Source organism: Rutidosis leptorrhynchoides, chromosome 10 (assembly GCF_046630445.1).
Source record: "Rutidosis leptorrhynchoides isolate AG116_Rl617_1_P2 chromosome 10, CSIRO_AGI_Rlap_v1, whole genome shotgun sequence".
Lineage (NCBI taxonomy): Eukaryota > Viridiplantae > Streptophyta > Magnoliopsida > Asterales > Asteraceae > Rutidosis > Rutidosis leptorrhynchoides.
Window position 1 is genome coordinate 42,125,944 of NC_092342.1, and position 16,063 is coordinate 42,142,006.

Genomic DNA, 16,063 nt, shown 5'->3' on the forward strand with positions numbered 1-16,063 from the left:
ACCCGCATTTGATGATACCCGGAACGTAAGTCAATCTTTGAATAAACAGACGAGCCTTGTAGTTGATCAAATAAGTCATCGATTCTCGGTAGTGGGTAGCGGTTCTTGATGGTAAGTTTGTTCAACTCTCGGTAGTCGATACACAACCTGAATGTACCATCTTTCTTCTTGACAAACAAAACAGGAGCTCCCCACGGTGATGTGCTTGGTCGAATGAAACCACGCTCTAAAAGTTCTTGTAATTGGCTTTGTAGTTCTTTCATCTCGCTGGGTGCGAGTCTGTAAGGAGCACGAGCTATTGGTGCAGCTCCTGGTACAAGATCTATTTGAAATTCAACGGATCGATGTGGGGGTAATCCCGGTAATTCTTTCGGAAATACATCAGGAAATTCTTTTGCGACGGGAACATCATTGATGCTCTTTTCTTCAGTTTGTACTTTCTCGACGTGTGCTAGAACAGCATATCAACCTTTTCTTATTAGTTTTTGTGCCTTCAAATTACTAATAAGATGTAGCTTCGTGTTGCCCTTTTCTCCGTACACCATTAAGGGTTTTCCTTTTTCTCGTATAATGCGAATTGCATTTTTGTAACAAACGATCTCCGCTTTCACTTCTTTCAACCAGTCCACACCGATTATCACATCAAAACTCCCTAACTCTACTGGTATCAAATCAATCTTAAATGTTTTGCTAACCAGTTTAATTTCTCGATTCCGACATATATTATCTGCTGAAATTAATTTACCATTTGCTAATTCGAGTAAAAATTTACTATCCAAAGGCGTCAATGGACATCTTAATTTAGCACAAAAATCTCTACTCATATAGCTTCTATCCGCACCCGAATCAAATAAAACGTAAGCAGATTTATTGTCAATAAGAAACGTACCCGTAACAAACTCCGGGTCTTCCTGTGCCTCTACCGCATTAATATTGAAAACTCTTCCACGGCCTTGTCCATTCGTGTTCTCCTGGTTCGGGCAATTTCTAATAATGTGGCCTGGTTTTCCACATTTATAACAAACTACATTGGCATAACTTGCTCCGACACTACTTGCTCCGCCATTACTCGTTCCGACACCATTTGTTCCTTTCGTTCTATTAACCCCTGGTCCGTAGACCTCACACTTCGCCGCGCTATGACCATTTCTTTTACACTTGTTGCAAAATTTGGTGCAGAACCCCGAATGATTCTTTTCACACCTTTGGCATAGCTGCTTCTGATTGTTGTTGTTGTTGCGGTTATTATTGTTGTTGGGATGATTGTTGTAGTTGCTGTTGTTGTTGTTGTTGTTGTTGTTGGGCCGTTTGTTGTAGTTGCGATTGATGTTGCGATTGTTGGGATAATTGTTGCGATTATTGTTGTAATTGCTGTTGTTGTTGTATTGGTGATTCTTATCACCGTTTTCCTCCCACTTTCTTTTGACTTGCTTCACATTGGCCTCTTCGGCAGTCTGTTCTTTAATTCTTTCTTCAATCTGGTTCACTAGTTTGTGAGCCATTCTACATGCCTGTTGTATGGAGGCGGGCTCGTGTGAACTTATATCTTCTTGGATTCTTTACGGTAATCCTTTCACAAACGCGTCGATCTTCTCTTCCTCATCTTCGAATGCTCCCGGACACAATAGGCACAATTCTGTGAATCGTCTTTCGTACGTGGTAATATCAAATCCTTGGGTTCGTAACCCTCTAAGTTCTGTCTTGAGCTTATTGACCTCGGTTCTGGGACGGTACTTCTCGTTCATCAAGTGCTTGAATGCTGACCACGGTAGTGCGTACGCATCATCTTGTCCCACTTGCTCTAGATAGGTATTCCACCATGTTAACGCAGAACCTGTGAAGGTATGCATAGCGTACTTCACTTTGTCCTCTTCAGTACACTTACTTATGGCAAACACCGATTCAACCTTCTCGGTCCACCGTTTCAATCCGATCGGTCCTTCGGTTCCATCAAATTCCAAAGGTTTGCAGGCAGTGAATTCTTTGTAGGTGCATCCTACACGATTTCCTGTACTGCTAGATCCAAGATTATTGTTGGTATGTAGCGCAGCCTGTACTGCGGCTATGTTTGAAGCTAGAAAAGTACGGAATTCCTCTTCATTCATATTCACGGTGTGTCGAGTAGTCGGTGCCATTTCCTTCAAAATAGTTAAATGGAACAAGTTAATCATACAGAATATTAAGAGTAGTTAATAGTATTTCGTAGCATAATATGAACTCATTTATAAAAGCTTTTTCTTCATATTAGCGTTTTATAAGTTTAAATTTCGGGTAGTACCTACCCGTTAAGTTCATACTTAGTAGCTAATATACAATTCAACTACTACAATTCTATATGAAAAACTGATTGTAATAATATTTCGCGTTCAAACTTTTATACAATATTTTACAAACTTACAATACCGCTTATTTTACATAAAGCATGAAATATAGCACACAATAATTTTGATACAAGATAGTTGTGAAGACAATTCTAGCTAGTACACAAGTCGTTCGGCAAAGGCAATAAAGACACGTAATTCATACGTCCAGAAACAAGTCATGCATTCTGGTTTTACTAGGACTACTTCCCATCCTTGGTCTTGTGCAACATAACCGTTACGGCCGTTGATAAGACAGCGTGTTGTAACGTCATCAAAGGGACGAGGGTTACGTAATGTCCAACAGTCCCGTAACAATCTAAAAACCTCATTTCTTACCCCAATTACCGACTCCGTCACTTGTGGAAACGTTTTGTTTAATAGTTGTAGCCCGATGTTCTTGTTCTCACTTTGGTGAGAAGCGAACATTACTAATCCGTAAGCATAACATGCTTCTTTATGTTGCATGTTAGCCGCTTTTTCTAAATCACGAAGTCCAATATTCGGATATATTGAGTCAAAATAATTTCTTAACCCGTTGCGTAAAATAGCATTTGGGTTCCCCGCAATATATGCGTCAAAGTAAACACATCGTAACTTATGGGTTTCCCAATGTGATATCCCCCATCTTTCAAACGAAAGTCTCTTATAAACCAAGACATTCTTGGAACGTTCTTCGAATGTCTTACAAACTGATCTCGCCTTAAATAGTTGTGCCGAAGAATTCTGACCGACTCTAGACAAGATTTCATCAATCATGTCTCCTGGTAGGTCTCTTAAAATATTGGGTTGTCTATCCATTTTGTGTTTTTAAACTGTAAAATAGACAAGAGTTAGATTCATAAAAAAATACTTATTAATACAAGCAATTTTTACATATATCATAAAGCATAAGAACACTATATTACATATATTACACCACACGAATACAACTATCTTATTCCGACTCGCTCGTTTCTTCTTCTTCGGTTTTGGTTCGTTTTGCCAAGTTTCTAGGGATATATGATGTTCCCCTAATACGAGCCGTCGTTGTCCACATTGGTTTAGAAAAACCTGGTGGTTTAGAGGTTCCCGGGTCATTGTTACAACTTAAGGACTTCGGGCGTTGACGATACATATAAAGTTCATCGGGGTTGGAATTAGATTTCTCTATTTTTATGCCCTTTCCCTTATTATTTTCTTTTGCCTTTTTAAATTCAGTTGGGGTAATTTCTATAACATCATCGGAATTCTCGTCGGAATCCGATTCATCGGAGAATTGGTAATCCTCCCAATATTTTACTTCCTTGGCGGAAACACCATTGACCATAATTAACTTTGGTCGGTTGGTTGAGGATTTTCTTTTACTTAACCGTTTTATTATTTCCCCCACCGGTTCTATTTCTTCATCCGGTTCCGATTCTTCTTCCGGTTCCGATTCTTCTTCCGGTTCCGACTCTTCTTCCGGTTCCTCTTCGGGAACTTGTGAATCAGTCCACGAATCATTCCAATTTACATTTGACTCTTCATTATTATTAGGTGAGTCAATGGGACTTGTTCTAGAGGTAGACATCTATCACATAATATCAAACGCGTTAAGAGATTAATATATCACATAATATTCACATGTTAAAAATATATAGTTTCCAACAAAATTTGTTAAGCAATCATTTTTCAAGTAAACACGGTCGAAGTCCAGACTCACTAATGCATCCTAACAAACTCGATAAGACACACTAATGAAAAATTCTGGTTCTCTAAGACCAACGCTCGGATACCAACTGAAATGTCCCGTTCTTATTGATTAAAAACGTTCCATATTAATTGATTTCGTTGCGAGGTTTTGACCTCTATATGAGACGTTTTTCAAAGACTGCATTCATTTTTAAAACAAACCATAACCTTTATTTCATAAATAAAGGTTTAAAAAGCTTTACGTAGATTATCAAATAATGATAATCTAAAATATCCTGTTTACACACGACCATTACATAATGGTTTACAATACAAATATGTTACATCGAAATCAGTTTCTTGAATGCAGTTTTTACACAATATCATACAAACATGGACTCCAAATCTTGTCCTTATTTTAGTATGCAACAGCGGAAGCTCTTAATATTCACCTGAGAATAAACATGCTTTAAACGTCAACAAAAATGTTGGTGAGTTATAGGTTTAACCTATATATATCAAATCGTAACAATAGACCACAAGATTTCATATTTCAATACACATCCCATACATAGAGATAAAAATCATTCATATGGTGAACACCTGGTAACCGACAATAACAAGATGCATATATAAGAATATCCCCATCATTCCGGGACACCCTTCGGATATGATATAAATTTCGAAGTACTAAAGCATCCGGTACTTTGGATGGGGTTTGTTAGGCCCAATAGATCTATCTTTAGGATTCGCGTCAATTAGGGTGTCTGTTCCCTAATTCTTAGATTACCAGACTTAATAAAAAGGGGCATATTCGATTTCGATAATTCAACCATAGAATGTAGTTTCACGTACTTGTGTCTATTTTGTAAATCATTTATAAAACCTGCATGTATTCTCATCCCAAAAATATTAGATTTTAAAAGTGGGACTATAACTCACTTTCACAGATTTTTACTTCGTCGGGAAGTAAGACTTGGCCACTGTTGATTCACGAACCTATAACAATATATACATATATATTAAAGTATGTTCAAAATATATTTACAACACTTTTAATATATTTTGATGTTTTAAGTTTATTAAGTCAGCTGTCCTCGTTAGTAACCTATAACTAGTTGTCCACAGTTAGATGTACAGAAATAAATCGATAAATATTATCTTGAATCAATCCACGACCCAGTGTATACGTATCTCAGTATTGATCACAACTCAAACTATATATATTTTGGAATCAACCTCAACCCTGTATAGCTAACTCCAACATTCACATATAGAGTGTCTATGGTTGTTCCGAAATATATATAGATGTGTCGACATGATAGGTCGAAACATTGTATACGTGTCTATGGTATCTCAAGATTACATAATATACAATACAAGTTGATTAAGTTATGGTTGGAATAGATTTGTTACCAATTTTCACGTAGCTAAAATGAGAAAAATTATCCAATCTTGTTTTACCCATAACTTCTTCATTTTAAATCCGTTTTGAGTGAATCAAATTGCTATGATTTCATATTGAACTCTATTTTATGAATCTAAACAGAAAAAGTATAGGTTTATAGTCAGAAAAATAAGTTACAAGTCGTTTTTGTAAAGGTAGTCATTTCAGTCGAAAGAACGACGTCTAGATGACCATTTTAGAAAACATACTTCCACTTTGAGTTTAACCATAATTTTTGGATATAGTTTCATGTTCGTAATAAAAATCATTTTCTCAGAATAACAACTTTTAAATCAAAGTTTATCATAGTTTTTAATTAACTAACCCAAAACAGCCCGCGGTGTTACTACGACGGCGTAAATCCGGTTTTACGGTGTTTTTCGTGTTTCCAGGTTTTAAATCATTAAGTTAGCATATCATATAGATATAGAACATGTGTTTAGTTGATTTTAAAAGTCAAGTTAGAAGGATTAACTTTTGTTTGCGAACAAGTTTAGAATTAACTAAACTATGTTCTAGTGATTACAAGTTTAAACCTTCGAATAAGATAGCTTTATATGTATGAATCGAATGATGTTATGAACATCATTACTACCTTAATTTCCTTGGATAAACCTACTGGAAAAGAGAAAAATGGATCTAGCTTCAATGGATCCTTGGATGGCTCGAAGTTCTTGAAGCAGAATCATGACACGAAAACAAGTTCAAGTAAGATCATCACTTGAAATAAGATTGTTATAGTTATAGAAATTGAACCAAAGTTTGAATATGATTATTACCTTGTATTAGAATGATAACCTACTGTAAGAAACAAAGATTTCTTGAGGTTGGATGATCACCTTACAAGATTGGAAGTGAGCTAGCAAACTTGAAAGTATTCTTGATTTTATGAAACTAGAACTTTTGGAATTTATGAAGAACACTTAGAACTTGAAGATAGAACTTGAGAGAGATCAATTAGATGAAGAAAATTGAAGAATGAAAGTGTTTGTAGGTGTTTTTGGTCGTTGGTGTATGGATTAGATATAAAGGATATGTAATTTTGTTTTCATGTAAATAAGTCATGAATGATTACTCATATTTTTGTAATTTTATGAGATATTTCATGCTAGTTGCCAAATGATGGTTCCCACATGTGTTAGGTGACTCACATGGGCTGCTAATAGCTGATCATTGGAGTGTATATACCAATAGTACATACATCTAAAAGCTGTGTATTGTACGAGTACGAATACGAGTGCATACGAGTAGAATTGTTGATGAAACTGAACGAGGATGTAATTGTAAGCATTTTTGTTAAGTAGAAGTATTTTGATAAGTGTATTGAAGTCTTTCAAAAGTGTATAAATACATATTAAAACACTACATGTATATACATTTTAACTGAGTCGTTAAGTCATCGTTAGTCGTTACATGTAAGTGTTGTTTTGAAACCTTTAGGTTAACGATCTTGTTAAATGTTGTTAACCCAATGTTTATAATATCAAATGAGATTTTAAATTATTATATTATCATGATATTATCATGTATGAATATCTCTTAATATGATATATATACATTAAATGTCTTTACAACGATAATCGTTACATATATGTCTCGTTTAAAAATCATTAAGTTAGTAGTCTTGTTTTTACATATGTAGTTCATTGTTAATATACTTAATGATATGTTTACTTATCATAGTATCATGTTAACTATATATATATCCATATATATGTCATCATATAGTTTTTACAAGTTTTAACGTTCGTGAATCACCGGTCAACTTGGATGGTCAATTGTCTATATGAAACATATTTCAATTAATCAAGTCTTAACAAGTTTGATTGCTTAATATGTTGGAAACATTTAATCATGTAAATATCAATCTCAATTAATATATATAAACATGGAAAAGTTCGGGTCACTACATTTCACATATTTACTGACTAAATGAGGGCTTCTAAGAGCTGATCATTGAAGTGTATATACCAATAGTATATACATTTAGGAGCTGTGTATTGTACGAGTACGAATACGGGTGCATACGAGTAGAATTGTTGATGAAAATGAATGAGAATGCAATTGTAAGCATTTTTGTTAAGTAGAAGTACTTTGATATATGTCATGAAGTCTTTCAAAAGTGTAATGATACATCCTAATATACTACATGTTTATACATTTTAACTGAGTCGTTAAGTCATCGTTAATCGTTACATGTAAGTGTTGTTTTGAAACCTTTAAGTTAACGATCTCGTTAAATGTAATTAATCCCATTGTTATTATATTTAATGAGATGTTAAATTGTTACATTATCATGATAACATGATGTACTAATATATCTTAATATGATATATAAATATTAAGACGTTATTACAACGATAATCGTTACATATAGATATCGTTTTGAATTTCTTAAGTTAGTAGTCTTGTTTTATGTATAAAGTTCATTGTTAATATACATAATGAGATACTTACTTATCATTTCATCATGTATATATATATATATATACATATATATATATATACATATATATATATATACATATATATATATATATATATATATATATATATATATATATATATATATATATATATATATATATAATATCATGTCATATACAAGTTATAACGTTCGTGAATCATCAGACAAACTGGGTGGTTAAACGTTAACACAAAATCCGTTTCAATTAATCAATCTTAACAAGTTTGATTGCTTAACATGTTGGAAACATTTATTCATGTAAATATTAATCTCATATAATATATAATCATGAAAAATTTCGGGTCACTACACAAACAATAGTATTCCGATGATAGATGTAGTAGTAATAGAATAGCAGGTTTAGGTTTTTGAATAGTACTCCCTCAGTTCCAGATTAATTGTCAAGTAATCCTTTTCGGGTTGTCCTATATAAATTGTCCACTTCCGAAAATGGAAAGTAAATTTAACAAAGTTTTCAATATTTGTCCCTAATGAATTAATTAAATTACAAAAGGGAGAGACATTTTTAATTAATTGATTGAGGGTAAAACTGTAAAGTATGAAAAAAGTACAGTGTGATAATAACATTTCTTAAACTATGTGTTTTTTGTCTGAAGGCAATTAATCTGAGACGGAGGGAGTAATAGAATAGCATCTTAGGTCGAGGGATCAATCGCGCAACTAGTGCAAACATGGATGATCAACACATAAACAATCAATAAATGTCTAACATGTAATATATGTCAAATATCAAGGACCAAACTCGTAATTTTTTCTTATTTATTTATTTATTTATTTATTTATTCCCCGATCCTATTCCTATTTCACCGTCGTAAAGTTACTTTGACCCCAGAACCGACATATACCGTGAAAAAATGTCGGTGTAGATCCTGAATAGAAAAAGGGTTACAAGTCATAAATAATAGTGTCAGAGAATTTTACGATTCAAGAACGCAAGTAACAAGTGTGAATTTCATTGAATGGTATTTGCAGCAGCTACAACTACTCCCTTTCAATCCAAACTCAATTACTTTCTTGAAGATTAACCTACACTCACCTTTTCGCTGTATCCCACGATAACATTTATCATCTATTTGTACTCTATATTCATATTCCTATTACTGTTATTTCAACTATAACTATATTTGATTCTTTTTTTCTCCCAATTTCAGCTTTTTTTCAAGTGGGTAAGTTGAAATTGTGAGACTTTTGTAAAAAGGTTTAATCTTTATTGTCCCAACTTCACTTTTTCATCTGCTCAATTTACAGTTTTAGTAAACTGAAATTTTGTGAATTTCGCTTAAAGTTAGAGCCTTTATTGTACCCAAATTCAGATTCTCATCTGGGTTTCTCTCAATTTTAGTTTTTAGTAACTGGGTCAGTTGCAATTGGTTGAATTTTGCATAAAGTTGAAAACTTTTTGTAATTTTGCATAAAGTTGAAAACTTTTTGGCACACATAATGCACGGTTATAGTCGTTTAGGTCGGCCAACCGGAAGTGGGAACGTATCACCGGTGCCTTCACCTCCTTCTTCACCTAGGTATCGCCGGAATAAAGGCGGCGGCGGCGGCGTTGGTGGTTTCCGGGGAGGAGGAGGTGGTGGTGGGGTAGATGTGAAGTTGCAGAGTTTTGTGGAGCGGTGGGTTTACATTGTGATATCGGCAGTTTATAAGCGGAGGGGGATTTTGTTATTTGCTCCTTTGCTTTATATATCTGCAATGCTGTTATATATGGGTACAATGGGTTTTGATGTTGATATGATTAGTAAAAGTAATGTGATTTCTGGTAAATCGGCTCCTTTAGGATCTTTATATCGAAGTCCTCAAGTGTTTGAACACTTGTGGCCTTATATGGAAGCTGAGAATAATCGAAGTAGTGATCTGGTAATTTTTATTTTACTTGTTGAAATATGTTGTTTTTGACATCCTTATTCTCACATAGAAAGTGTGATTTAGATGCCCAAATTCCGATTTTGTGATTTGAATCGTTAGTTAAGTGGGTGTCTGAGTTCCTTGCAAGTTCCTCAAGAAATCTTAGGTTCGAATCCAGTCTAGGGCGAATATTTATTGGTGGCCAGGGATGGGTTCAAAACAGTCGAGGAGTAATCCGTAATCCTGCTGGGCTGCGTACTATGGTGTTAGATTAATCGCCCTCCCGGTTAGCCTGAACAGGGAAAACCTTCTACCTTTTCCCCTTTGAATTGTAGATAGGACATATGTTGGTGTTTGTATATTAATTTATTTTGGCTAAACAAGATTATGACAATAACCATCGCCAAGGTAACCGTTGACCTAGTGGTTGGCCGTTGGCGTCATAATATCCTCACAAAATGTCTCAGATTCAAACCCCGTCTAAGTGAAAAATACTTGTCCTCCGCGAGTAACCGGAACATGGAAAACCTCATCCATTTACTCGGTTTTCTAATAATCGTTAGGGGTTGATGAAAATAATTAAGCTATTATCAACTTCATTATATCGCTCTAATCTTATTTGATACAATGATGTAATTATGCAAAATATTTTCTATAGATGTTTATATTCACACGAAGTAGTCTACGTGCATAATTACTCTGTTAGATAAGGATTTAGACTTTAGTGTTAGATTTAGGCTCATTTTTAGGTAGAACACATATTTGTGCCTTAAAGTTTATAGTTTATGTTAATCAGCATGCATTACTTCTATTCATTGCATGCATTTTTGTGATCATTATAATGAAGATTTAGTAATCGTATTCTCTGTGACAATACTCATTGCAATGTCTTTTTCTTTAACATCGTTGTTTCGACATGGGAAAATTGTGATCATTTACTTAACTAAGTATCAACATTAGATTTGAATTATTTTTAGTATGCCGCAATTTGTGGTTTGAGACTTATTACTGCATTCCGATTTAAAAATTAATTCATGGTTTCGGAAAAGAAGTTTTGGTGGTACCTGAAATTATGTTTTGCTTTTGGAAATCACAGATGATGAACGTTTGGAACATGAAGTCGCGTCAATCTTGGAAACCTTGTATTAATCTACAGAATTCTCAATCAGGTTTGAATTTTTCAAGTAACTTAATCCAGAAAATTAATATGAACTTGTTTAGTTTTGTATATTCAAGCCCTTTAATATAGTTTAATTTTTATCCGTTACAATACCAGAACTCCCAAAATCAAATGGCTACCTCATAATCGAAGCAAATGGCGGGCTGAACCAACAAAGATTATCTGTACGTTTTCTGACCTTGATCCAATGTTAAAATAAAGTTTGTGGTGCATGGACCTCATAATGAGGATACTCTTTTAAATAAATATCTTCCGAATTTGATAATCATCATACTCCGTATAAAAATTTCTTTGTTTTACGTGCTATTTTTCTGGATTCAATATCCTTAAAAGAGAAGTTTATTGGTTTGTTAGCTTCTTTTTAGGTATATATATATATATATATATATATATATATATATATATATATATATATATATATATATATATATATATATATATATATCTGGATTCGATTCTGGGATTTTTTTTCTTTTCAAATTAACAATTATATTGTCAATTGTCATACGGCACTGTTTAAGTTGTGTTGTATGATTTGTTATTGGATCATTAAACTTACTTAGCTAGTGTAATGTCGAAATCAGATATGTGATGCAGTGGCTGTAGCTGGGCTTCTGAATGCTACACTTGTTATTCCAATGTTTCATTTCAATAGCGTATGGCGTGATTCAAGGTACTTCTATTTAATAATCTCCCGATGAATTTTATCTCCCATGTTTGATGATCCTTCACATATTTTTCTTACTAATTTTTGAAAAAAAAATAGCGGTGTTTTGATTAGGGTTAAAGTTTTGCAACCATACAATTTGAGCATGTGAAGCTCTCACACATGTAACTTTTTATATAATATTCGTGTATGCGAATGCGTGGTCTTGCTTATGTGTGGTCTGAGTATTAGATTGATAGAATTTTAAAACCGGGACCATAAAGTCTAATTTATTAAAATGGGCCTTTCAAAATTAACCAATGGTCCTTCAAACATGTAAGTGACATTTATAAAAAAATGTACTACGGAGATGGTATTCCATTGTATTTATGAAAATTTTAATATATTTCTTTTACTTCCAATTTTTAGCAAATTCGGAAATATATTTGATGAGGAGTTCTTCATATACGCTTTAAGAAATCACGTGAATGTGGTTAGAGAATTACCAGAAGATGTATTGCAACGTTTCGACAACAATATAAGCAACATTGTGAATTTGAGAGTCAAAGGTTGGTCAAGTCCAACTTACTACCTTCAGAAGGTCTTGCCAAAGCTTGTGGAGCTAGGGTATGATAACGTGCCTTTTTAAGAACCTTTTCTTATATCATCTTAAATAGTTGTTCGACTCTTACGAGTCACTTGTCGACTCTTACGAGTCACTTGTCGACTCTTACGAGTTGAGTCATAAGTTTCAAATATGAGGCGACTCGGACCTCGACTTTATAAATGACTCTTAACTTTAACGTGTCCTTTTTAAAAAATTAAAACATTATATAGTGTATCTTCACTATAAGTCGGTTGACATTCTTGATTTTGCAGGGCGGTACGTATTGCGCCGTTCTCTAACAGATTGGCTCATGCTGTGCCTTCAGATGTCCAAGGGCTCCGATGTTTATCGAATTTCGGTGCTCTTAGGTTTTCAGAACCTATACGCACACTTGCAGCAAAAATGGTCGACAGAATGATCCGGAATAGTTCCGGTAGCGGTGGAAAATACATTTCCGTCCATCTACGCTTTGAAGAGGTACAACACTTCATTGCTTTGGGACTGTTTTGGTAATATTGTATTGCTAATGGGTTCAAATGGGTAATGAATATACGTTTAGCTTGCGTTTTACTTATTATGGAGCTATTTTTGAAGGACATGGTTGCGTTTTCATGCTGTATATATGACGGTGGTGAGGAGGAACAACGTGAAATGGACATTGCTCGTGAAAGAAGTTGGAGAGGAAAGTTCCGGAAAAAGAATCGGATTATAAAACCGGGTGCGATTCGGATGGACGGAAAATGCCCTTTGACACCCCTAGAGGTATGGCCCACTAAATGACAAGAAGTTTTTTCAATAGTCAATCAAATCCTAAATAGAATAGTTAAAATATGTGATAATTGTGTCACTTATATAAAATGTAGGTTGGAATGATGCTTAGGGGCATGGGTTTCGATAACAATACTTCGGTGTATGTGGCTGCCGGTAAAATATACAAGGCTGAAAAATATATGGCACCACTTAAACAAATGTTCCCACGGTTAGAAACCAAAGACACGTTAGCTTCACCTGAGGAGCTCGCTCCATTTATGGTATTTTTCTACCTTATACAAAATGTTTTTGACTCAATTAACTTAATTACTCTAGGCCGTGATTAAGTGGCGGGTGATAACACACACTTTTGGTCAAAAGTTAAAACAGGCTTGTCGGTCGGGGTTACATACCATCACTTTTTTTTTTGAACGGAGGTTACGAACGTGATGTCGACACCTACCCACCCGATCATTTCCTTGGTACGAATCATTACAATCCTACCCCCTAGGTGGAAACCCACACGACGGATCCATACATGCATCGCATGTGGTAAAACCCGACGGATCCATACATGCATCGCATGTGGTAAAACCCCTCAGGTGAGGCCCGAATGCAAGACGCCCGCAACCTACGAGGCCCATGAAATGGGCGGGTAACAAGGGAAATTTTACAGCGAGTGGGAGTCGAATCGAACCCCTGACTTCCCATATTGAAAGACAAGTCACTACCACTACGTTACGCCAACTCCTTGTTATCCGTGGCGATTCCAGAAACGAAATTCTATGGGGTCCCGATTTTTTTTAGTACTAATTATATTTTAATGGTTGTTTAGGTTTAAAAAACTACATATTTAAAATATAATGGGGTCAGACTAGTTAAATTTAGTGGTATCCTATACAATTTAAAGAAAAAACTATAATTCGAAAAATATATGGTGTCTTGTAGTTAAATTTAGTTGTGTCCTATACATTTTAAAGGGTATTTTCTACACAAAATTTTTAATCTAGTGGTGTTCCGTGTCTCGTGACCCCATGGGCCAAGCCATATCTTTTTATTCCAAAATCCAAAGTTTGTAGATATAGGATATATTGTAAATGTGATAAATAACAAAACTATTGTTAAAGCAATGATAATCGTTTTAGTAGATCATTTTTGAAATTTGTAAAAATGTTCAATTCTGAAATGGGTGGATTTTACTTATCTGAGAGTTGGGTCCAATTATCCTTTTTAGGTGAAACAAAAATTAACTTTTCCATTTTTGACTCGTGAGCAATAAAAAGGTAATTTGATTCACCCACCTTAAAGTGGTGGAAATGGTCCCTTTAATCGTCCTCGGTAGAGTTTGAAGTGTTTTTTTTTTTTTTTTTTTTTTTTCCTTTTAAATGTTATTTTATTTGATGTCGACAATCAATGAGAGTTACAGTGGTTAAAATTCAGCTGTAAAATAGAAAGGATCAGATACAGAAAAATATCTGCAAATGAGAAGGGTCAAATGGGTATGACCCAGGAAAAAGTTTTGTAACGTGTATACAAAATGGTTACACACCGCCTTTGACTGAATTGTTATAATGGTTTGAATAATATAGTTTTTATAAATCGTACTTAATACATTAGTTAATCAGTTAATCATATACAAAAGAGTGGAAAGTGAAGTGTTGGTGGGTCTACACAGTCCACCCTGATCCGTTTTGACCCAAAGTAAAAAGTACCCGTTGTCACCCTTATTTCACCCTTCCTGGTTTCCACCTCTGATGGTTGTTGAATAATATGCACCGATAATGAAACAAATTCTTTAATTTGCTCGTTTGCGTTTGGTTACTTTTTGTATGCAGGGGTACTCGTCTAGGTTGGCTGCTCTTGATTATACGATTTGCCTCTACAGTGAGGTTTTTGTAACTACTCAAGGTGGAAATTTCCCGCACTTTTTAATTGGTCATAGACGTTATTCTTACGAAGGACATGCCAAGACAATTATACCCGACAAGAGAAAATTAGCGCAGTTGTTTGATAGCCCCCATATCAGGTAACATTGCAACTTATTAACTTAGTAATTTTAACCAATTTATACATAAATAGGTCAATCAATGTTGTATCTTACTTATTGATAATGGGGTAGAAATTGCTAAAAATGAAATGGGTTTGTTACGTGCTACAAGTCCCAGTCCTGTTATCTTCATGTTTTTCCTTAATCACATATGGAGGCTTTTGGGTAAAATACAAACTTTTGGGTCATGGGCTTTTGGGTTGGGCGCAAAATATGGAGAGGCTTTTGGGCAAAATACATACTTTTTTCTTCAAGTAAAGAGTCCAACAATGAAAAAGATGGAGGCTTTTGGGTTGGGGGCAAAATAAAATATCAAAAATTTCAGGCTTAAATATTTCAGAACAACTGGGGGTAGGCGCCCCCTTGTCCTACTCTAATTCCGCCACTACTTGGGAGATTATTCATCGTGATTCGGTCTCCAATTAATGGTTTCAATTGGTAAAATAGATTAAACAGGGTGATTGCTTACAGTGTCTCTAATCAATGTTACTTTTAATGACAATTATAGTAATTTTTTAAATGTCATACTTAAATATCATACTCCATGGACCATGGGAGCTGCCTAAAATGCGCGGTTCCAAATTATTTTCAGTTTGTGGTTCCTAACGATGGTCGTTTGTGATGTTTTAGATGGGATAGCTTTCAGAGGCAGTTGCGTGAAATGCTCCGTCATAGTGATGTGAAGGGAAGCGAAATAAGGAAACCAAGTGCATCACTATTCACATATCCCATGCCAGATTGCATGTGTAAGCAACCATCTACTAAAAACTCTACAAAACTAACAACATAGACTTGCAAAAGTATATATATGTATATGGCATTATTAAAGGGCTTTTTTATTATTTAATTTATATATGTTTTTATTTTTATATATGTTTTTATTCTCTTTTCATCATTGGTCTGTATTTAGTTGAGTTTTTTTATTCATTCTGAGTTGTATATACCAAAACTAAAGTGAGTGAGTTGCAAGATAACTTACGACTCAAGATTTCTTAAAATTCAGGTTGTTTAGCCTCTTTTTGTTCTTTCAGTGT

At 34.5% G+C, this 16,063-nt stretch overlaps 1 protein-coding gene across 1 annotated transcript; it reads left to right on the plus strand.

Moving 5' to 3' along the window:
* Positions 1 to 8,898: 8,898 nt before the first annotated feature.
* LOC139871900 (O-fucosyltransferase 9) lies at positions 8,899 to 15,859 on the plus strand. The gene is made up of 10 exons (XM_071859653.1): positions 8,899 to 9,811; positions 10,896 to 10,968; positions 11,076 to 11,143; positions 11,564 to 11,652; positions 12,055 to 12,252; positions 12,505 to 12,709; positions 12,827 to 12,994; positions 13,096 to 13,263; positions 14,818 to 15,008; positions 15,660 to 15,859. Exons 1-10 carry the CDS (start codon positions 9,389 to 9,391, stop codon positions 15,817 to 15,819), a joined length of 1,743 nt encoding a protein of 580 aa, XP_071715754.1. The 5' UTR covers positions 8,899 to 9,388; the 3' UTR covers positions 15,820 to 15,859.
* Positions 15,860 to 16,063: the final 204 nt, after the last annotated feature.